This window comes from Strix uralensis, chromosome 2 (assembly GCF_047716275.1).
Source record: "Strix uralensis isolate ZFMK-TIS-50842 chromosome 2, bStrUra1, whole genome shotgun sequence".
Classification (NCBI taxonomy): Eukaryota; Metazoa; Chordata; class Aves; order Strigiformes; family Strigidae; genus Strix; species Strix uralensis.
In genome coordinates, this window is record NC_133973.1 from 54,079,083 (window position 1) to 54,101,810 (window position 22,728).

At 42.2% G+C, this 22,728-nt stretch overlaps 1 protein-coding gene across 9 annotated transcripts in view; it reads left to right on the forward strand.

Moving 5' to 3' along the window:
• The window catches only part of GPM6B (glycoprotein M6B), a 113,512-nt gene that overhangs the window by 71,909 nt on the left and 18,875 nt on the right, over positions 1–22,728 (forward strand). For 3 of the 9 annotated variants that reach the window (XM_074858778.1, XM_074858776.1, XM_074858777.1), the window contains exon 2: positions 17,749–17,868. The exons of 1 other annotated variant lie outside the window; for it this stretch is intronic. In XM_074858778.1, coding sequence (XP_074714879.1) covers positions 17,749–17,868 — 120 coding nt within the window. Of the gene's footprint in view, positions 1–1,336; positions 1,446–10,230; positions 10,380–17,748; positions 17,869–22,728 lie in introns of those variants that run through there. 5 more of the 9 variants (XM_074858786.1, XM_074858784.1, XM_074858783.1 and 2 more) reach the window with 3 other exon arrangements.

The following is a 22,728-nucleotide window of genomic DNA, read 5'->3' on the forward strand; positions in this document are numbered from 1 at the left end:
AGCAGCTTAATGCCTCCATTGTACGCAGGGGGAAATATGCTAATTCAAAGCACATTTCCCATCAGAAGCCCTTTCAGTCCTGTCATCGTTGAGATATGAAGGATGATAAAAGCGGGGAGAAGGGGGAGGCCCATATTATGGGAGCGCGGCTGCTGGTTATTGTGCTTGGGGAGTAGGGCTGAATAGGGCTGATGAGACCGGTCACCCGTGAAGCCCCAGGGCCGTGCGGATTCCCATGGGCGCTGGCTGCCCCCAGCCCCGCCAGGACCCCCCGCCACTGCTGCCAGGGCAGGGGTCCTTGGGGGCGCTCCCCACATCAGCCACCCCACCGCCAGCCAGCATGGGAGCGGAGGCAAGATCTGCAAGTGCAGGCCACTGTCTCCCATCCTGCAGCCCTGTAACCCAGTGTTTCTTTCCGGGTAATGTGGGCAGCTACTTTCTGTTCACTTTAAGTGCAGTTTAAGCTGAAGTAACTGATTTTTTTCTGACAAGGCCTCCATCACTTCCTTTCCGATTTGCTAAAGCTTGCAGGGCAGTGGTGCTCGCTGGCTGCGCAGCGCTGAGCTCCCTCAGTAAAGAGGCTCCTTCAACTTGGGACACGGGTGCTGCTGCCATTGGGGTGGTTTATTTTCTTCACAGTTATGAAACAGAAGGCAATCTGTGAAATACTACTTAGTCTGTTACCACTCATTTAAATGATTATACTTCAGGTTGAAATAAATACATTCATCAGTGTTTGGTATGTATTAAAAATCTGTAAGCACTATTCTTTAAATACTGCATGATATATATAAAAACCTAGAGTTTGGGTTTTTTCTTTTCTTTATTAAAGTCGTGAAAAGATCTTTAAATGGCAGGTTTTGTCTCAGGAGTCTGACCCTGTTGCTCTGGAGCTGGGGAGATACTTGGTTTACCCAGGAGGACTACATTTTCTGTTTTCTTTTTAACAGGTGCTAGTGTCGTTCTATTGTATAGAATTTGGGATTAAATGAACTCAAGGTTCTGATAGTGTTGCTATGATATTTACTTGGAAACAGTTTGAAATGGCAATGAGAATTTAGTTGTAGTTGTTTGTCTGGCTCTATAAACCTGCAGTGTACTAATGGCAAATTAAACTAAGAAAATGGGCTTTTGATTGTACTTGCAGTCTGGTGATGTTCTGTCTGCAATAGAAGTATGTGCTACACTCGAACACATAATTAGTTTAAATATTTCTGAGGCCCATAGCTGGAATTAAGTGCTTAGAAATACTTTCAAAGCTGTGGTTGGTCTTCAGTTTTTTCCCTGTACTAATAAACTTGTGAACAGGCACATCGGGCTGGTTGATTTTGGCTGGACATGAGAAGCTGCGATCTTTTTCTGCAACCTGTGGGCAAGTCTCTGATCTGCAATGAGAGGAGCTCTATCCCATGTTGAGCAACATGCCTTCGGTCACCTCCAGGACGGTGAGCACACACTTGATGTAGTACAGTTTTTTTGATACAAAGACACAGTTTCTCCTATGGACTAAAGAAAGAACCTTAGCCAGAGGCTTGGATGTTGGTTTTGCCTTGTGCTTTTCGCCACTGTTTTAATTTTTCTTTTTTCAATAGATACCTCCCTTCTCCCTTTCCCTGGTTCCTTAGCTCCTTTCTTTTCCTCTCCAAATCGTGCAGAAAGGTGGAGCAGATGATGGTACTCAGGAATCGATAGTGGTGATAGATACACAAGATGTGTCTGTAGTACTACTAAGAGCAAAAATGCCTGATGCCATTTTGAATAACGAATGCAAAGGTCTCCAGAGAAAACACACAGTGATAATGCTTGGTGTTTACACTTGGGAAGCTCTGAGTGCAAGAGAGATGGTTGCAAATGTGCTGAAACCCAGAGAGCAGAAATAAAATGGGATGGGAATGATGCAAGGAACAGATGAAGAAAAGTAAATGTTTCACTCTGACTCATAACAAAGTGCAGAAATGATGCCTTTCAGCTGTTTAAAACCAGTGAATGTCATGTTTGGAAAGAAACAGAGAAATGGGGATGTAACTAGGCAGTGTCAGGGTGGGATCGCTCAAAAGCGAGTCTGGGTGGTTTTCAGGCAGCGGGACTGGAGGCCATTTCAGAGGCCGGGATCCTGCTCTGGAGAAGCTGCTCCTTATGCATTGACTGCAGCGGGGGCTCAGCTGCTGTGCAAGCCATCCTTTGTGCTGAGCCTCAAAACCTGCTGGGGCTGCAGAATGGCGAAACGACTGAAAGGCTCCAAGCTCGAGACACTTAAAAAATTAGGCGAGACAAAGTGTTGGAAATGTATACTCTAGGGAATAATCCTGCCCTGGCAAGGGATTTTTGCTTGACAGCCTGTCAGGGAATCCAGGCTGAAAGCTGCTACTTTGTCCTTAACTCACCCTATAGCGCTTTTGTCTCAGAGCTCTCTTTGTATGCAAGATCACCCACTGCTGAGGTTCAGCAAAAATCAAGGCATGACATGATCTAGACAGAGCTCCAACCATGCTCGTTGTTGGCAGGTTAAGTCATTCCCTGTTTATAAGGTAGAGGGGTGGGTTGTTTTTTTTTAAATTGTGCTGAACTCCCCAAGTGCACACTTAACTTTTTATGGGTGTAAGTGAAAGACCTGTTAAAAACACTTCAGCGGCAGTTGTTTGTTGTCCACCGGCAGCGTTCTCAAAGGCATTGTAAAGTGCAGAAAGAACCGCTACTTTATACATGACTGGGATCCCAAATGGTGCAGCTAGAAAGAGGAGACTGGAAAAGCTAGGCCAGTTCAAGTTGCCTGGCACATATTTAGTCGATGAGTTAATTGAACACCCTCAAAGTGGAACTTGTTAATGTCCTGCAGCTTTCCTAATGAGGATATCTGCTCTTGCAAAGAATACCATGATTAATTGGGGACCCTTTCGTTAGTGTCTTAGCTGAAGATTTCATGACTAGCTTCTTGTGTGTGAACAGAAACTGTATTTGCAATTCAACAGGTGGTCCAGGGCTGCATGACAGAACTAGTCCAGGATCTCTCCCAAAGTGTAGTTTAATTACATTGGAATGGGAATTTTCAGTATCAGGGAAACGGCTATAGTATTGGTGACTTACAAGGTGCTGAAACTTTAAACAATGAATTTCAGTACCTTGTACCAATCATTATTTTGATGCTTTCTTCTATGTCAACGTTTTGACTGTGGAATTACATGGACTTTTCAAAACATTGACACACAACTTCCTAGTAATCAATGAGTGAGTCTTGGAGAGATGTACGGCTGACCCTAGCGTTGGTGAGGCCAGCCTTTCAACCCAGGATACTGAGGTCAGCGGATAATGGTGCCTAAGAAACGGTGCTCTTGCTGCATGGTTTAGCTCTGCTGCATACTCCAGTCTGACGCTGGGTAACTTGGTTCTTGGCCCTGAAATCTTGAGCTGGGAGGCTGTAGCACTGGCATTGTGCTTCATTGTGCATTCACTGTCAAACTTAATACTTGTTGCATGACTCTGTAAATTAGTTTGCATTCCTCATTGTGGTTCCAATGATGCTGATAAGGTTTTCTGCTCAATAAAAGTGTGTATATAATCATATGCATGTGTTTTCTTCATATACAAATGTATACACACACGTATATGTTTTCTGCATATGTATACACACATAGATCTGTATCTATGATTTATGTATGGAATCCCTCATGAAATTCAGGAAGAGGATTCATCCCTGTCTCTCCGTATGCCCTTCCACCGTGGGGTACTTTTTTATAATGAGTGCCCCTGATTTCTTCTGGGGGATTGTAGGGTTTTGTACTTCTTTATATGTCCCTGTTTTTTTCCACGCTTTGTGAAAAGACTGGACTGAGGCCAAGACTGAAGAACAAAACAAGCACTGAATAGATGAGAGATTGTAGGTGGGATGGTGAAGTCTATGTGAAGAGTGGGAGGGCAGTTTTGAAAATCAGTACTGGATGTAAAGTTAACACAGGATTGTCTGATTAAATCTGACTTTGTGGAGCAGAAGAATAAGTGTGTGTCAAGGCTGAACTCAGTGAAGTTTAGATTTATTTATAGAGATAGAGAAAAAAATTGAACAGGTAGCCTCCCAATACCAATTCTGTCTCAAACTCTTACGTGTTTTGAGTCTAAGTAGCTCTGTTACAGCAGGAGTGTATTATGAGACCTTTGCTGCCTTCTAAAACTCTGGCAGAAATAGCTCTTCCACAAGTATAAGAAGCACTTCTACTTAAGTGCTAGCAAGTGCAACGTAAATATCTAGGATGCTATTTCAGTATGTCCAAGTATTTAGGAACTCTTGTTAGTGTTCTGAGATGGCAGTAGGCTTTGGCAACAATATTGGAGAATAGGGTTCATAGCAAAAGTGAAGTAGGTGGGGTTGTCTTCAAGGTGCAGAATTAAAGGAACAAAGACCTAAGCATGTTGTTTTCCTGCTGTGCTGCAGCGCTCCTGCTGCTGCCAAATGTGTGACTTGAGGCAGAGGGATGGAGACACAAGCATGACAGCTGAGAATCTTCTTTCTGTTGTGAAGGTGACAGAGCTAAAAAGGTGGTTATGTGTGTCAAAATCAACCCTTAAAATGATGGAAGATCATTTGAAGCACTGTTGAAGGGCTTCATATATTAATCATATATGTGAGGATGTTGCCACTGCTGAACAGAAAATGTATATAAGATTGGGTAACTCAAAGTCTTGTTTTGCTGCCTAATTTTAAATTTAAAGCATTTGAAACTTGCCATGAATTACACTTGTAGGAAACTATACATATTGCCATGAAATTGTTGAGCTGGAGTAGAACCTGAAGATGACCATCAGGGCTGGCGCTCTGAACATTGCTTGCTGAATGAAAGCTACTTCTGGGGGAAATGCTAGGACATCTTTGCTTTTGTTTCCTATATTTCCCTGCTCTTTCAGCTGTAGTATAAATGGGCTCCAGTTCGTCAGCATATTTCTTTTTGGCTTGCCATGGAATAGCATGGTGCTACTCCAGGCAGCTTCACAGGAGAGGGGTGCAGGAGGTGATGTTGCTTCCAGCTCGGTTTCAAATGTAACCTCTTTTGTTTTCATTTTTATTGCTTTTCCTCAAAAGTCTTTGGCATGGTTGAGGTTTCCGTGTTCTGTCTGTCAGGGTTCTGAATTAATTTTTCCCAGGTCTGTTTTTTAAATACAAGTTTCTTAACCTTACTAAAGCCATTGGTCAGGATAAAGACATACTATCTAGCATTTTTTTTAATCATTTCCATGCTGTTGACTGCCTTTCATAAGCAGAAATAGACTTCCCAGCTGCTTAAGAGCATCACCAACTTTTGCTTTCATTTTGACTTTGATTATAGCTCTTCAGGCTTTTTTCTTTGGTAGCTTTCCCATCTCTGCTGTTTGAGTCGTCTTTGAGACTAGGACTTGATGAGACTTAACTATTGGAAAAGCCTTACAGAACCATCTATTCACTCTGTAAGGGATATTTTTTTTCCACTTTATGTTCCAAATAAAGGTTAGCCATCCGTGTATGTTTTGGATTTAGACTGTTTGTTGCCGTTGATTCTCAACAGTGGCTGTGACTGCAGTGGACTAAAACAGTGGTCCAGCTGGAAGCTAGCAAGGCAGCCAGTGAAAGGTATGAAACCCAACAACAACTGAATGACATCTACTTTGCCTGCCTGCTTGTCGCCAGGCATTTAGCTTGGCAGCAGTTATTGCCATCTTCATGTGGCTTTATTAAGGGGGTCACAGGACTGGCGCCTTCACACTGTTAAGGTCTGCTCACCCTTCTGGACTTACCTGCATCAGTTACCTTGGTGATTTTCTTTGGTTGCGAAGAGAACCACCATCCATGCTTAAAAAGCCTTTAGTTTTGCCCTTTCTACAGAAATCCAAGATTGAGATCCCTAAGTGCAGTGCAGACTCATGTTTTTTAGTAGTCTGTATTTTATACTATGGTAAAAGTGCAGGTTTTTTCCACTGTTACTTATTCATTAATTTGGATTTCATTTTCCTACTAATTTAGTATGTCTGAAAGAACACGCCTGAAATTTTTCTTTAAAGTACTTGCCAGGTATATGACTGCTGCACAACTAAAAGCTTGTCATGCTTTGATTTTATTCACATGGAAAATTTGCCTGCTTTTGCATAAGCATTCAGATTGGGTTTTATACTCAAGGCTTAGGTAACTGGTCTAAAGCTGGTCTGAACATAAGCAATTACATTGAGAGACACACCAAGTGGCTGCATGTGTATTTGTTCTTTCTCTTGAATATTTTTGCATATTTCGTAAAGGAAAAAAAAAGTATTCTACAAGTTGTCTTTAAAATTAGTTGTTTGGAATACATGTCAGTCTCGTTTGAGGGACAGTCTCTGTATTTTAACTTCTGAGTCTTGGATCTCATAGGCTAATCTCAAATGGCTCTTGAAGTATGTGGTGAGAACACTCTTTATTACAGCTCTGTGAAGCCTTTGTAGAAATGGCAAGTGTGTATTCATCTTCTGAAAGATTGTGAAGAATTTGCTGTAGCTTATGATAGAGCTCCTCAGCCTTCAGGAATGTAAACTAGATTCAATGACATTTAAGATAGATGTTCAAAAGGAATTGGCACATGAGCAGAATTGGGTTTTTAATACCTTTTTTAACTTTGTGCAATTGTGCTATTTTACTTGACTGAGCAAAATGATTAAATGTTTTTTTAAAACCTAGATAAAATAGATTAAAACCTCTTTTTTTAAAACTGTTTTGCAGTGGATGTCACTTGTTCTGCAGTGCCTTCACATACTTTGCTTCACTGCTATTCATCCTGAGGTTTGGCTGTAGGCTCAGAGCTGTGCTTTAGCAGCAGAAACCCTTACTGCTCAGCCCTGCTCCTCATTTTATTTTTATTTTGGTCTGCAAATAAAATGCTGGTCTGAACTCCTGAAATGTAATGAGCTGCCTTCCCTGGTTGTTGGCCTGGTCTGTACAGCAGGTTTTTGCTGAGCATCAGTCTTTAAAGAGTTTTTTGTAATTTCTGCCTTTGTGGCTTTGTCTTTTGACGTGTTGTCATAGGCATAGACTTGATGTCTCCCAGTCTCATCACATATTATGAAAAGGATGTAGCTGATTAAGGGAGGGAGCATTGGATGATACAACTTGCTGGCTGAGATTAATACCCAGAGTGCAAGATCAGCACCCATGTTAGCACTGGAGGAAATAGCATATAGTTTATCTGCTGTGTTTATCAATGATGGGACACAGGTTTGAAGATTAAAAAATTATAAGTGCTTAAAACCCATCACATATGACAGCAATCTGGAAAGTGGTATGAAGGGAGGGGAGCGAACTTTACGCTCATGCATCACTTGAAGCTTTTAGAGCATGATTTAGTAGGTAGAATTAATGCTTATGAATAGTTGGGATTGATGGCATCTGAAGTCTTCAAGCTCTTGTGAAGTTGATTCTGGTATTGTGCACTGACTTATTCATTGCTCATTTGGGGAAGGGATTATCCTGGGAGAAAGTAGGGGAAATAGTCTCCCAGCCTGTTAGTTTTGTGTTTGTAAAACATCTGCGCTGAAGTCCTGAGCCTACCTAACTAAATCTGCTTGCCATCAGGAAAGCATGCAGGTGTTTGAAGGAGTAGGTCTTACTGATACAGAATGGAGGGCTTAATTAGCAGGTTTCCTCCAGGGACAGTCTGTAACCAAGGGTTCTGTCTAATGTATTTTCTGTTTAAAGAAAGGAAATTCCAGATGATGTTCGTATTTTCTGTGTATTTATACTGATAAGTGCATTAATATTATACCACTTGAATTAGTTTTTGAACGGGCCTTTTGTGACGTGGGGTAGTCAGAAGAGAGGTTTTAACCTTCTAAACTTTTAGACCTTCCAAAGTAAGCAAATATCATTAAGAAATGGAGATCTACATTGTGACAGCAGCGAGCAGAAGTACTGACTGAACAGTGAGAAGTTCCAAGAAGGGAATTTTAATGTCAGAGGCGATCAACTGTTTTGACCAGTGACTAAAATTTGTGTGACTTTCAGCAAGGAGGCTGTGTTTGCTATGGGTTTGCAATCTTACTGACATTAAATGGGGAAAAAAAAAATTATTTGTAGAACATTTTCTTTGTATAATCATTATCCCAAAAGTAAACAAGTTTCCCAAATGTCTTTCCTTTCTTGACTGTGGGATTTGAACAACTTTTAGTAATGGTTCAAAGAATACGGCAAACACATCACCTACGGTTTCACCTTTCAGCTGCTTACTTCAGGGAGTGCGTTTGCAGTACATGGTCTTGCTGGGCAGGAATTTCAATACGTCTGTGGACTGCTTTGTGGGCATTGGAGAAGGAGATTGAAGGAGTACGCCTTGTACCTGGGTTGAGGTCTCTGCTGGGACTGCTGATTTGATTACCTTCAGGAAACCAACTCATTGCCTCGCATTGGTTCCTGAGGATGCTTCATCTCCTCTACAGATTAACTTCATCCTGCTTATAAAAGGGTCTGCTGAGGTTGGAGCTTTCACTGCAGACTTTTTCTGGACTCCAAAAAAGTTTTTTGGGCAGATCCTTGACATCAAGTTTTGATGCTGTGATATGAAACCTTAGGATAAGTCCAAGACCTCTTGGCAGCTAGACTGAAGCATATATCTGAGCAGTAATGCCCAAAGCAAAGTAACAACTGGTGACCATGGTGAGAGAAGACAATTTGTGCACTGATTTCTTGCAAGAAAAGGGAATTTTCTCTAAGGGTTGGGTCTGAGGTTTTTTGTGCTTTTCACTGGGCATCTATAGAAATAAAAATGCACAGCAAATTTGTGGGTGTAGTAACTTTAACCAGAAGAGGCTGAATTGCAGCTACAAATCTTTGGACTGCTTCCCTCTTCCCACTCTCCTGGTTGAATCTGTTATATGGAACCTGCAGCGTGTAGGTTTTAACATCCCCAGCATTTGCTGAATCTGCTAGGCATCTTTTTAGCCTGCAGAATTGGCTGCTGCGGCTGGACCAGCAGAGCCTGCCAGACCACAAAGGCCATTACTCCATGGTTGCTCCATCATCCTACACACAAAAAGGGGTGCCTCTGGGCATGTCTGCCCTGTGCAGTGTGGCAGGCTGTGAGGCCATTGAGACAAGCAAAGTGATAGGCAAGGTTAATTAGCCTCCGTACAGTACAGCCTTAAATATGTCAGTTATCTTGGGGTTTGGAAGGTGAATAATACCCCTATGTGGTGTTGCCCTGCTCTGCGGCTCCTCAGCACGGGTCTGCTCAGAGCAGGCTGGGGACACCTAAAGTCACCTCATGCAGTGCAATGTAGACGTGTCCTGGTTTTGCTGCTTCCAGAGGCAGAGCAGTAACAGCTCATGAGATTGTACTGCAGTCTGTCTGGATGTAGGGGAGCGATCAAACATGTGCTTAACAGCAACTCGGCACTCGCTTCTAAGCATGGCTTTAGGTCTCTAATGGCAGACATCCTTTTAAAATCCAAGCTGTGTTTTCTTAAACATTTTATCCTTTAAAGTATTGCACAGACATTTTAGGTCATTTGAGCTAGCTTCCCTTCTGCTTGCTTGGAGTTTTTTGTGCTTTTTTTTCCATCAACTTGCTAGTTAGAGAAAGAATTTGGATTTTCCATGTACATGTATATATATATATGTATACCCACTTTTGCTTTTATGCTTCTCTCACACAGTCTTTTGCTGCGGGTGAGCAGAACTTACTCAGCAAAGAAAGCAAACAGAGAGAACAGACCCATCACCCCCCACCCCTTGAAAGAGCAGAGGGCATGTGGAGTAAATCAAAATGCGAAGCATAATAACAAGATCCCATGGGAAAGGGAGCCTTGCGATTGTGTGCCGGCGTGCACTCCTCTTAGAGACAGCAGCCGGGGGGCTCACCCCACGGCGGCTGGGGGGCTCCTTTCTTTCTTGCCCACATCTCCCCTCCCAATGTCGCCAATCCATTCACCGCCGAGAGAATTGATTAACATTCGTCGGAAGTCTTGGGAGACAGGGGGAAAGAGGGGGAGAGCGGAGCACGAAGGGAAGGGTGCGCGAGCTGGTGATGCCGGTCCCCACGACGCGGCGAGCCGGGGCACGGTCGGGTGCAGGATGGCTATTTTATAGCTGGGGACCGCGGTGACGTATGGCTGAGCACTCGCTGGCACGGCTCCTCGTGGACCAGTCAGCGGAGCGAAATTGAAGCTGACAAGACTTTTCTGGCGTTTTGGAAAGGACTGTAATCTACTGTAGGGGAGAACAGAGCCGCTCAATCACCGCCGCTGTAAATAGGAGACGGAAGGGAGTGAGAAAGGAGGCGAAGAGAAAAAGTGCTTGCTGGGGGGGGAGGGGGGGGCAGCATTTTTGGTGGATGGTATGAAGCCAGCCATGGAAACTGCAGCGGAGGAAAATGCAGAACAAAGCCAAGAGAAAAAAGGTACCCAGGGGTCTAACAATAGCCTGTTTAAATCTTTTCATTCAGGGGGCTTAAAGAGGTTTAGGCCAGTTTTGTCACTTTTTCGAATAGCTCTTAAACAATCATTACTGCATCTTTGGGCTTTCAGCCCTCCTTTCCTGCATGGCTTGACAACAAATTAATAGAGCAGCAATCTTTCTGTCTGCATCTGTATTTGCTCTGAATCTGTCCTAACCCTACCTGAAATTATGTTTGCAAAAGAAGTCTTGTTATCACTCCATCTTTGAGGGATTTTTGTAATTTGGTTTACATAGGTAGTGTGTGCCTGTGTGTTTGCATGTCGTTTTCAGAGCCATAATCTGGTGTTTTCATTGAGACTAGCCATGTAGCAAGGCTTTGCAATGCAGTGTGGGAGACCTTGGTTATAATAACATATAAGAGATTATAATATCACACAAGCTTCATGTGGTTAGCTTCATGCCAAATGATACTCGTATTTTTAAATTCCTTTTCCTTTTCTATGGTGTCATCTGGCAAATTTTGCTTTTGTAGAGATCTGCCATAATAATGGGGAATAATGCAATGAGTTTCACAACATTAGATTTCAGGATGTGTTAATCACCAAAAATTGCTTCTTAATGGAGAGAACAATTCCATGGTAGTGGTTCTGCTGTAGGGAGATGGCAGCAGAGAAGGAGAGGTGCTTCATCCATCCCAGCCTTACAGGTGATGTATTTGGTCTGGAGCACTGAACCTCAGAGGGTAAATTCAACTAACAAAGGATGTTTTGTTTCTGCATCATATAATTCATGCCAAATAAATGTCCCTCTTCAGTGCAGCAGGCTACTGTACAAATGATAGCAATATTTTTTTGCTAAATGATACAGCAGTAACAAAACTGTTAAAATATCCACTGCCTTTTTACATGAGTCATAGTACACTTTTGAACCTGTTGTGTGTCATTTATAAGCAATCTGAGTATCTCATAGGCACAAGAGGCTGATACACAACTAATACATTTCCCCAAGTAGAATTGTTTCATTTATTGTTAAACAGCTCAGATATGAACATAATGATAAATCTTGGTACTGTCCAGTACCAGATTTTGTTTTCCTACTTTGAATCTGATTCCTCCTACACACTTTGTATAGTTCAAACCTAGCTTCAGTTTCAAGTAAATTAAATTTGTCAAGTGATTAGACATAGTACTACATAATCCTTTAGGGATTTCACAAAAGGAGGTCCACTGATGAGAGATTAAACTCTGAAAGCCATTAGTGTATGTGGACAATAACCCACCTCACTGCAGATTTTGAGTAATTAATGTACAAAATGTCCTAAATACCTTGACTGTAAAACCACCTTGAACTCATAGATCATTCTTCAAAGATCATTTTTTTTCTTCTGATTGATGAGTTTCTTTTAAAGTGATAGAACTCAAGTACAATAAACACCAAAGAAAGTTATCCGCCTGCATTAGCAGCTGTGCAAAATGGAATGTGTTGCTGAGTGTGTTTATGATGAGTTTATGGTTTCCTTTTTATTTTGGCAAGGATGAAAGCACAACATGTAGAACAGTAAATCTGTTACCAAGTCAAGGTGGTTGATCTGTTGCTTTCATAGGATGCAAGCAGGGGAACTTCCTCTTAATTGTACCACCATTTCCTAGATTTTTCCTATATTTCTAAGTATACTTTGGATCTGTTACATAGGTATGTGTATTAACACTTCAAGGCTTTGTTCTTGCCAGTTCCCTAATTTCTGGAAGTAACACATGCTCTCACATTATGCTCTTTATTTCTGTTCACTTAAATTCCCAACATGTTTCACAGTGAATTAAAATGCAGAAAGCTGAAACAGTCCTACTTCTAGTTTCAGTAGCAAAATAAATAGCCCAGATCCCCCTGCAAAGTTACTGCCATGAAGCGGTGATGTAGGAGGTATATTCGGTTTTGGGGGACAGATTTTCCAAAGTGCTAAGACTGTCGATCCCAGTCGGGTTTTTAGATGAGCTCAGTGGGCATCAGGTACCTCTGAAATGGCAGGATTTTTCAAAAGCGTTCTTTCACCAGCAGCTCTCATGGAGAAAAATAAGCTTTTCTCTGTGAAGAAACTTCCAGGAAAATGCTGCTGCTTCATTTTGGGGTCTAAATAAGAAGCTGACCGCTTCAAACGTGTTCATTTACTGTCTGGACTGGATCTCCTGCTTGCTATGCCCTACATGCTTGCCAGGCTTGCAACATTTACTTTTTCCTCTAAGATCCCACCTGGACTTAGGGTAATGGCCATCCTTCATGAGATGCCCTAGTTCCAGTGATTGCAAGGCAACCGCCACAGCTTGAAGCACTTGCAGTGCTATCAGTCTTTAACTCTTCCTCCCAAAATGAATTGAAAAGTCCAAGGAGATAAAACAACATCTGAAAGGGTTTGGGGGATATCACTTTGTTAAGACTGAGCAAGGGAAGATCCTGAGCATCTCACTTTGGGTATTCAGGTGCACACACAGTATGCTTTGCACTGCCAAGTTCTGGGGAAGGTATCTGCATTTAACTAATAGCAAATTGTACTTTTAAGCTAAGAGGTTTTTTTCCCCTTTACCAGAATTTTAAACTATGGGTTTCTGGGTTGTTTTTTTTAATGAAAGGACCTCTTCAGTGATGTAGTGTAGCCGTATAGAATAAATACTTGGAGGAAGTTGGGCTAGGAATACATGCTGTCCGTATACAGGGCTCCCTGTACTTGGGAAAATGCTGGAGAGCGATATTGCTTGATCACTTGGGGTGAGCAGCGAGATCTGTTTTCAGTTTGAGCACCTCATACAGTCAGATCTGAATGGTTGTGTTGCATAGGTACCAGTTTGTGTTTCCCATCCCTGTGGCAAATGTGGATGGCCAGCGGTTTTGGATTGCAATGTAGTAAAGACAATTTACACAAGCTAATGTGCTTTATAAATAAATACTGATAAATGAAAATGATTAATCTTATTTAGATTTTTAAAGTTTGCTAAATTGTATATGAATTTCTGTTTTAAATTTTAATAGTTATTTTCATGAATCCCCTGCCTAATTCAGGCGGTGATATTACCCAGCTGATGGATTCAGTGTTTATCAGACATTTCTTTCTCTGCACTCAGATGAGTGGCTGCTGCCCCAGTTTTTTTAATTGGAAATGGAACAACACCCATGTTGATGGAGATAAGAAATAAGTCAGCTTTATACTGTGTATCAGCAGCCTTTATCAGAGGAGAACACCCTGAGCAAGCTGAAGCAAAATGTTTAACAGATACTTTACAGGGCTGCAGGACAGATTGGATGCATTTTAAAGATGAAGGTTTACAGATTATTACAAATGACAGGGTTTATCTTGCAGGCATTAAATTAAATCAAAACGTGAGGACTAGGCAGGCAGATTTACTGAGGTGGAATAAATAAGTAAAATGAAATGCCGTTTTGCATCATAAGTGAAGGAAATAGATCCTGATACACATTAACAGAGACAAGAAGTTTCCCTTTTTCTTTAACTATGAGAAATACTACCAGGTTGCAAAATTCAAAAAACAAAACAAAATAAAACCCCTGTGGATGGGCCATGGTGAATTCACCAGTTACACATGGGAGGATGGAAGAAAGCCATTACACTAGGATATAGTTTCCTTCTATGAATGCATATGATGTTCAAATTGCATATGCTGTACTGAGGAATAATGAAAACCAGCCCGAGCAGCTGTACCGCAGGTTCCTTGTAATTGGCTCTTCCCTTCTAATGTGCTCTCGATGAAAGAAGACCTCGTGCTCAGGAATGGCTGCGAGCTTTATTATTTTCATCATATATGAAGTGATCTTTCCACTTTTAAACTCTAAACAGACACGTATATGCTAGTCAAAAACAGAAAGAAAATACTTCTTTTAAACGCAACTGTACAACTGCGTGTGATAGTGTAAATGAAGCTGCTAAAGTGCAATGTGAGAAAGGAGTGAATTAATGTGCAGTTTATTTCACTTTTAGTGAAGTTCTTTTTACGTAGTGAGTTTATGGCATTTTGATGCATCACAGATAGATGTATTTTTTATTACAGCAAATTGAAAAAAATGTCTTTTTTTATATACACGTTATGGTTATTAACTGAAATTTTCAAACGTACCCCCTTAATGTTAGGCTTATGCAGGGATATCAGAGCTGTCAAGCCGTTTAAAGATTTTTAGTATGCTGCATATTTTTTCCCATTTCAAGCAGTTTATTAGTGTTTCAGATCCCCTGAAAACAATAACTGCTTTAAGTATAAGTCCCTGAAGAATACAACTGTAGGAAGAGAGGTCCAGCCCAGGGAGAATCTGGGACACGCGATATTCTGGGGATAATAATTTGGCAGGCTTAGTGATTTAGGTTTTAATGAATAGGATTTGGTTTCTAAATAGGAGGGGGTTGAAAAACACTCAGAGAATGTACTCACAGTGGTCTGAATTACCTCATGAAAGCAGAAGACCTAGACATATGTGCCACAGGATATGGTGATGGGGGGAAAAACCCAGATGGCACTGTATGTGCACAATAGACTCTGCAGTGGGAGCAAAGGGGCTAAAGAGGGGAGTAAAGAGGGGTGGGGGGAGTCCCCTTCAGTTACTCTGACCCTTCCCCATTTTCTGGCCTTGCTCCTAATGCATCATTCATCACCAGATTGCCATATCACAAACGACCAAATGACAGCCCTCTCTTTGCTCCTGCGGACAGCGTTGTCAGCTGCGACAGATGAATGTCATAACTGTTTGCTTCCTCTAAAACCATATGCTAAAGGCAGCAAATGTGAGGATGTTGGGCACTGGAAATTTTATTACAGGCATGCAAGATGATTCATCCCAATGAATATTGAACACCACATTCACCATCGGTGTGCCTGCCTGGTGTGACATGAAGACGTCAGTTCTGTAGCTGCTGTGTCTGTGCAAGATCAAGTACAACCTGGTTCTGACAGGAGGCTTTGAGCTGCATGAGCTTGGCTGTGCATGGAGAGTACTGTAACCTAGACCTGGGAATGCAATTAGTGTAGTTAGTTCCTCAAAAAGCAAAAGATAAAAAAAAAAATCACTTGAACCTATTTCCTTTCCTAACTATTTGGGGTACAGAGTTAAACTCTTAATTCATATGTACTGTGTGCAGTAGTTGTTACAGCACTGAAGCCTGTGGGACATTTGACCTGGTGGTGATTTTGCATGAGTGGGCCCGGGTGGGACCCAGCAAAGTCACCAGAAGATACTCTTCAACTTTGGATGTTGTTCCAGGCGTGCAGTAAGGGCCACTAAACAGCGATTGCTAAATGGCTCTTTGCAGAGCAGTGGAAAAACTGAGCTTCCTTATGGAGTTTGAACTGGCTCCTAATGAAGGGAGCTCTGTTACTGCAAAACCAGAAAAGCCCAACTTCGTAGAATATTTTTACTTACAGAAATGATGCTACCAGTTTTACATGCTATCTCTGTGTTTCAGGGTTTGATATTTGTCCCACAGCAGACAGTGGTGACTTCACCAGTGTTCCCCCAGGCCAAGGGAGAAAGGCAGCTGCCTGCTCTGCTGCTCTGAGCAAGTGGTTTTTGTAGCCACTGCAGGAGAAATCTGGAATTGTGGATTCAGGCCTGGTAGGATAAAATCCTTCTGGTGCCAAGGGTCTGGTCTAGATGCTGCTGCAATGCAAATGAAGAGTTTTTTTCTTCCCGGAAGTCTTTGCAGCTGGTTGTTTTTAATTTATTTTAAAGTCTGAATCTCTTACCAATGTCCAGTAAGTAGCTTCAGAAAATCAGGGAGCAGACAGTTGGGAGGGAGAGGGGAGACGGTATGCAGTACTAGCAAGGAATTCTGTTATTTTCCATTTTGTATCCAATTCAATTATTACAGCATTCCTTGTAATCTCAAACAGGATTGTTCCTGTCTAAGCAGGAGATGATATCATCCTGAGTGTACACAGTCGTTTTGAAACAGTACTTTCAACACATTTTGAATTTGGTTATGCTCATAAGATGTGGAATTTGCCTCTCCTAAAAGGAAGGATAAGCCATACAAAATGGAATAATGTCTTTTAGGAGAAATATGCTACCTGATACCTGCTTGCTGGTTTGTGGGTGAGTGGCAGAGGGGAGAAATACTAAGCCACAAAGTATCCTTTAGAGAGCCATTGATACTAAGTTTGCATCCCAAACCCAAAAGACTGTTTTATTTTTGGAGTTCATTTGCCAGTGTACGAGACAAACACATTCTTGTTTCAAATCTTTAGACCCAACATTTGGATTCAAGGCCAAGATTTTTTCTTTTCTTGGTATATGTAAATGTAGCTACGCCAAACTCCTCTTTGCACCAGCAGCAAAACCACATGAGAGAGTGGGACTAGCTTCAGGACCTTCCTAGCCCTTCATAGGCCAGATATTTATGGCATTCCTACTTCCCCTGCCCCACCCCAATTTGTCTCTGATCTAGTCTACAGTAGATGGGTTTTCAGCATTGTAACCTTCACTTCCTCCACCTGCTGAAATGCTGCTGAGTTGGATTTATTTTGGCCGGAGATGACGTTACTTTTTCATTTAGCCCCTGCCGAGTGGGACTCTGGTACATTTTCAAGATCTGTCTGTCTCGCCCTGACAGCCTGACAAAGCCATAGCGGCGCCAAGGGGGGGACATGTAGGTTCAAAAGTGACTTGATGTTGTTTTGCCAGTGGCCTCTTTCAGGGAGCTCAGAAGCCTGTGCCAATGAGTGTGTGATGAGTGTGCGAGCGGGTCAGGTGCGTCACTGCGCGTGGGGTCTCGTTGCTGAGCTTCATCCGTCCTTTGAAAAAACAAGGATAGCTGCTCTCCTTCATTGTAAACCCGGAACAAGTCTGTTTTAACATACTTGGTTCAGATTTTTGGATGTGAGCAGAAACTATGTGTGAAATAAAGCCTGTGACTTTTTTTTTTTTTAATGTAAGAAAGTAATGGAGCAAACTCCTGTGTTTGCCCTACCTCTACACATGACAATAACCATTTTCTTTGACAGATTTAGGGTCTTTCAAAAAAACAGGTAACGTGGTTTTCCATGACTTAAGTCTTCCTTTACTTCTGGAGCAGAGCTCTTTGCCATGAACAAAGAGAGGGAGACGTGAGAGTGGGTGGGGGGAAGGAATAGAGAGTCCTTCCTTACGTGTTTAATTCAAATCCTAGGTGGAGTTTTAGCTATTCAACCTTTCTTAACACCTGTGTGAGCATTTCCCTGTCCATCGTCCCTCCCACCCCCTCCCTTGGTTTGTAAGGTTATGTTGTTTCTTAAACTACAGTGTGTTTTTCTGGGCTCTTATTTTTAAAGTTAAATGACTGAAAATACTGAACTAAAACTTGCTGGTGACACTGACTTTTTACCACCTAAAATTGGCAGTGATCACCAGACCAGAAATGGAAATTGGCAGGTACCACTGGATGTACAGGAGTTCAAGGCCACACCGGTACCATCATGTGCCAGCATTGAGAGGCAATATTAGTCCTTTGGGGATTCAAGGTAAATAAAGGGCTGGGTGAAAGGGAAATGGAGAGTTCAGAAATGGTAGTAGCATAAACCTAATGCTTTGCACTAGTCCTAACAAATTAAGATAAATGTTCTTCTATTTTTCTTGTTTGTTTTGTTAAGGCTGTAAGGAGTCTAGTCCTTTTATATGAATACTTGACATAAATTTAAATATGGTTGCTAATGCTTGAAAGACAATAATGTGTGGTGAGGGACACCTCCCTTTTAACTATGCTGCCTGATTGCTTCAAAACTGTTTACAGATGAGACAGCATAGTATAGGTTTTGTGTGCAGGTGAATCTATCAAACTGATAAGCCACAAATGCGGTAATTGACACTAAAGCAGTGATAGTACATCTCGTTCACTGGTCTCCTACAGTATGCTTCCTAGACAATTTCTGTGGATTTGTTTGTATTTTTCCCTTGCTAGAAGCAGTAAGTGCATATGTCAGAGTCTAAAAGAGGATTTCGGCTATGGCTTTAAAAATCGTTTGGTGATTCCACATTCCTGTCCTTTCAATATCTGGCTTGAGTCCTCAGAAAGGTCCTATTTTGTTTTCCTGAAGCTTCATTTTAAGAGTTTGGGGGGAATTTAGTTTTGAAACATCTCAGAGAAGCACCTGAAATCAAGCACAGGATTGATTGCATTGGAAAATTCCAGTCTGACTGAGGGTTAGCACAGCGAAAGGTAGAAATGCTTAGGGATAGCATTTGCAGCTAGCTCTATCGAGCAATCCTCTTCTCTTTATGGAGCTGATTGACTGAAGCCTGCTTGACAGCTTGTTTGCTGGAGATGCCTGCCTCCGCATCAGAGACTTTAACAGCAACTGCAGGGAAATATTCACCAAAGCTTGCTGCATAATCCTTCCCTTTTCCATTATATTTTCATGCACATTTGTTCTTTAGGATTCAAATGTTTATGTATTTCAGAATGGGTTTGGGGGAGGGGGTTGGGTTGTTTGGGGGTTTTTTGCATATACCTAGGTTGCAAATCATGATCTCCGTATTCAATATCAGTGTTCATTTAGGCCATATTTTATGATAAATGACCTGGGTGACAGACTTGGTGCTGCCGGAAGACATTCCCAAACTTCAGATCAGTGCACGTGGGATATTTTATACATGGGAGTAATGTTTCAGGAAAGGGTAGATTATGAAGGCTGCCTTCCTGGGCTGTGGAGGACATGGAGGGAGCAGGCCAGATGCCTGGGCGTCAGGGTCTTGTGCCCCTTCAGCTGTCTCCAGTGATGAGACACAATCGTATGTGCTGGCGCAGATGAGCCAGGACACAGAGGAGATGCACAGCCTTCTGTCACAGCAGCTGGGAGTCTGGCACCTAAAATGGTGCTAGAAACCCTCATTTAGGCAACTGAACCCTATTCAGGCTGCCTTGGGAATCTTCCTGAAATAACATGCAGGTAAGCGGGGTGCCTGTCATGGAGGAGTTGAAGACTGAAAGCGTTCTTGCTGATGGGGGTAAAAAAAACCCCACCAACAAAGCCCAGAAATGCCAATTCAAAGGAAGGTGCTTTAAATGGCTGCACTTAAAATAAATTAAAAGGTTTTTAGGCAGCAATGAAACTGCTCTGTACAAGTCTTGAGTAAGATGGACCTGCCAATGATGGATTAGCCACAGTGGTTTTTGCTCCTTTCCCTTAGATTGGAGGGAAAATATCACTTCAGTCACAACACAAGTCACAACTGTAACATGCCTCCATTTAGTACTGCATACAGCTCCCCACTGCTGGGTGGCATTGGCTGCTGTGCTGAGGTAAACTCTCAGTTTCTTTGACAAGCCACATTATTTCTTGGGTGCCTTTGCAGCACGGGTATTTCTACTTTGCCTCCTCAGTCAGTGTCCAAATGGACATCATAAGAGAGCACCTGTGGCAGTCCTTGTGGCATCCACCTCTAATGCCAGGGTCTCCATGTACAACACGATCTCCCTTCCCCGTTTTAAGCTTTAATTCGGCACTTGAGCAATAAGGGAAGAGTCAGCGTGGGATATTCACTGTGGTGCTGGAGCCAAGACATCCTCAGAACACCTGCAAGCTTAATGAGCCTTTCAAAACGCCTAAAACGATTTTTTCCCAGGAAGTAAAGTACCATCTTTTTCTTTAGTAAGAGAAACTTAGCAATGGTTGTTTAACATGAGCTTAGCTGTAGGCACTCATCCAGGCTGGGTGGGCGTTGTTTGCTTTATCGGAATCTTTTTTTTTTTTTTATTCCCCTTAACTTGCTTCCCCCAGATGCTGGGAGGTGTTTCAGCTCCTTTGTGAATACATAAGGGCATGTGAATGTGGAGTATCTCACTGAAACAGCCAGCTCTCTTACTGAAGCAATCTTAAATTTTGAAAATGGTGTGGTGGAGGACTCAACTGGGGAAGTACCTGCATGAAAGCTGTTGCAGGGCAAAGGACTTCTGGTTCAGGTTTCTTATTGCTCCTCTAGTTCCATAGCTGGGTAAACCCATAGTTGGGTAAACACCTGGGAAGATCTTGACATCTTCATTTATCTCTGAAATGGAGAATTTACCTTCCAAATCTTAGATCCATGAGGCTAAAATCCACAAACACTGTTTTTCGCCCCCAGCTCTAGGGAGAGAGAGGTTGTGTTTCTGTTTGCTTCTTTGTAGCTAGGGAAGAGTCAACTGGGGAAGCAGTCGGTAGCGGTGGCTGAAATCCAGTGTGGCAAAAGTCTTGCTCTCCTGAGTGCTGAGTGCTGAAGGTTGATGGAGAGTGAGGTGAGTTACAGCTGCCAGAAAGGTGGAGCTAAGAGTCTCAACTTCAGTCTTCCCAGGTAAGATATTCACCTTTGAATAAAGTCAAGTCAGCTTTAAAAATCATGTCAGCCAAGTACAGGTGGGTCTGAAGGATGGTTGAATCAAGGAAACCCAAATGTCCTTACAGAAGGGATCACAGAACTGCTGAAGTAGCCCATGGGACTGAAATGCTTAGGTGCTTTTGTACTTGCCTCAGTGAGCTTGTCTAGACCTTCAGACGTTTTAATATCTTTGGCAGTCCGCCCATCGCTTCATCTGTTTTACCTCTTTGGCTTGAGTTTGTCCAAAATTATCACCTGGGCTGGCACCTACTGAAGCAGCAGTTCTGTTATGTTGACCCTACTGAGTATTTCTCCAAGAAGGCAAAAATAGGTGAAGTGAGGGGAGAGAGGTCATGATGAGGGCATAAAGGAGGAATGTCTTCAGACATATTGAGCAGTGAGTTGTTGATGTGAGCTGCAAGTTACAGCCACAGTTTGGACCAGAGTCTGCCCTTGCTGGTGCAGTGTGTTTGAACTATGAGTTCTTTGTGTCAGTGAGCCTTTCCACATGCTCAGGCTGTGCAAAAGTCCCAAGCGTTATTTTGGATAGTAAAACACTAGAATGAATCTCCAGGAGGAATAATGCCAAAGCTTGTATCAATACTCCTTGAGCTATCCCTTATGTGAGAAGTCTCTTTTAAAATCACCAACTTACTTTTTTTTTCTGCAGAAGTAGCTTACAGCTAAAAATATACATCCTCAAGGATTCCTATATAAACCTTTTTGAAGTAAGGCCTTTTCCAAAGTACAGATTAGGTATTTTTCTTCTACTGTGGTTCCCACTGTTTTGTAGGCCAAAAGTGAAACAGAGAAGACATGAATCAAAATAAAGTTCTGCCTGCCCTTTGTCCAAGAGCCATAAAGCTGGACAAGAGTAATTCTCTCGTCCCACTGTCTCATGGGGCAGCGGCGTTCTTCCGGTGCAGGTCTGACTCCTCTGACACAGCAAAGGCCTGGGATGGGTGCTTGCAATAAGCATGGATATAGTGATTCATATTTCATAGGTTGCGCTGTCTGGAAAAGACGCCTTCAGAACACCTGTGAGCTTAATGAGCCTTGCAGAGGCTGGGAATGATATAGATGGGGAGTGTGTGTATTTCAATAAATTTGAAGAAGACAAATTAGATAAGGCCTGGAAAAGACATTCAGATCATCTGTCCTTGCATAAAACAGGTTTGATTCCTGCAGTGGGAATGCAAATTTTTTTTCTAGAAGAAGTACTGGTTTGGGCCTCAGATTTGAAGAAAAAAAGGAGGTTATATTTACTGCTATCTGTCTTAGAGTCTTCTCTGTGTCATTTAACAGCATCCAGAAGAGGCAAATCTTGCCTCGGTAAAACATCCTTTTCTCCAGTTTGAACATCATGTTTACTTTGTAAAAGGAAAAAAGTTTAGCTTTTGCTGTTGGTGCACATCGATAACCTCTGCAAGGGTGATTTTTTGGTTGGCTTTTTTTTTGTTGTTAATCATGTTAGAAAAAAATGTGCTTGGTTTCAAACCTATGTTTACTGTATTTTTGCTGGGGTATTGAGGAGCAGCTTATTATTGTTTCTCATACAGTACCACAGAGATACTTGGTACCTTGTGGATTTAAAAAGGAGTTTGCTAATGATGCTTCCAGGCTGGGAGATGCTTGTTCTTAGTGTACACCAGTTCTCCTGGTTTCTCTGTGCCAGTTCCAGCACAGGAGGCACGAGCAAGGATTTTTAGTTCTCTGCTACACAAGAATATGGAAGCATCTAATGAAGTTTAAAGATGGCAGGCTTAAAACTGATAACAGAGAATAAATACCTTCTCGGAAGTGGTGAACTAGCTGTATGACAGTGCTGAATCCAAATATCTCATATATGTATCAAGAATATCTGGAGAAGTTGCAATTAATGCTGATAACCTTCAGAAAGGAAATAGTAGAGATTGGGATGAGACTTACTACACAGATCAGACTACCCAGAATCTCGCTGTGTTTCACTTGAATGAAGCATCTTGTGCTAGCCACTGTGAAGGATGAGAGGGTGGTTTTGCTGGATTTCA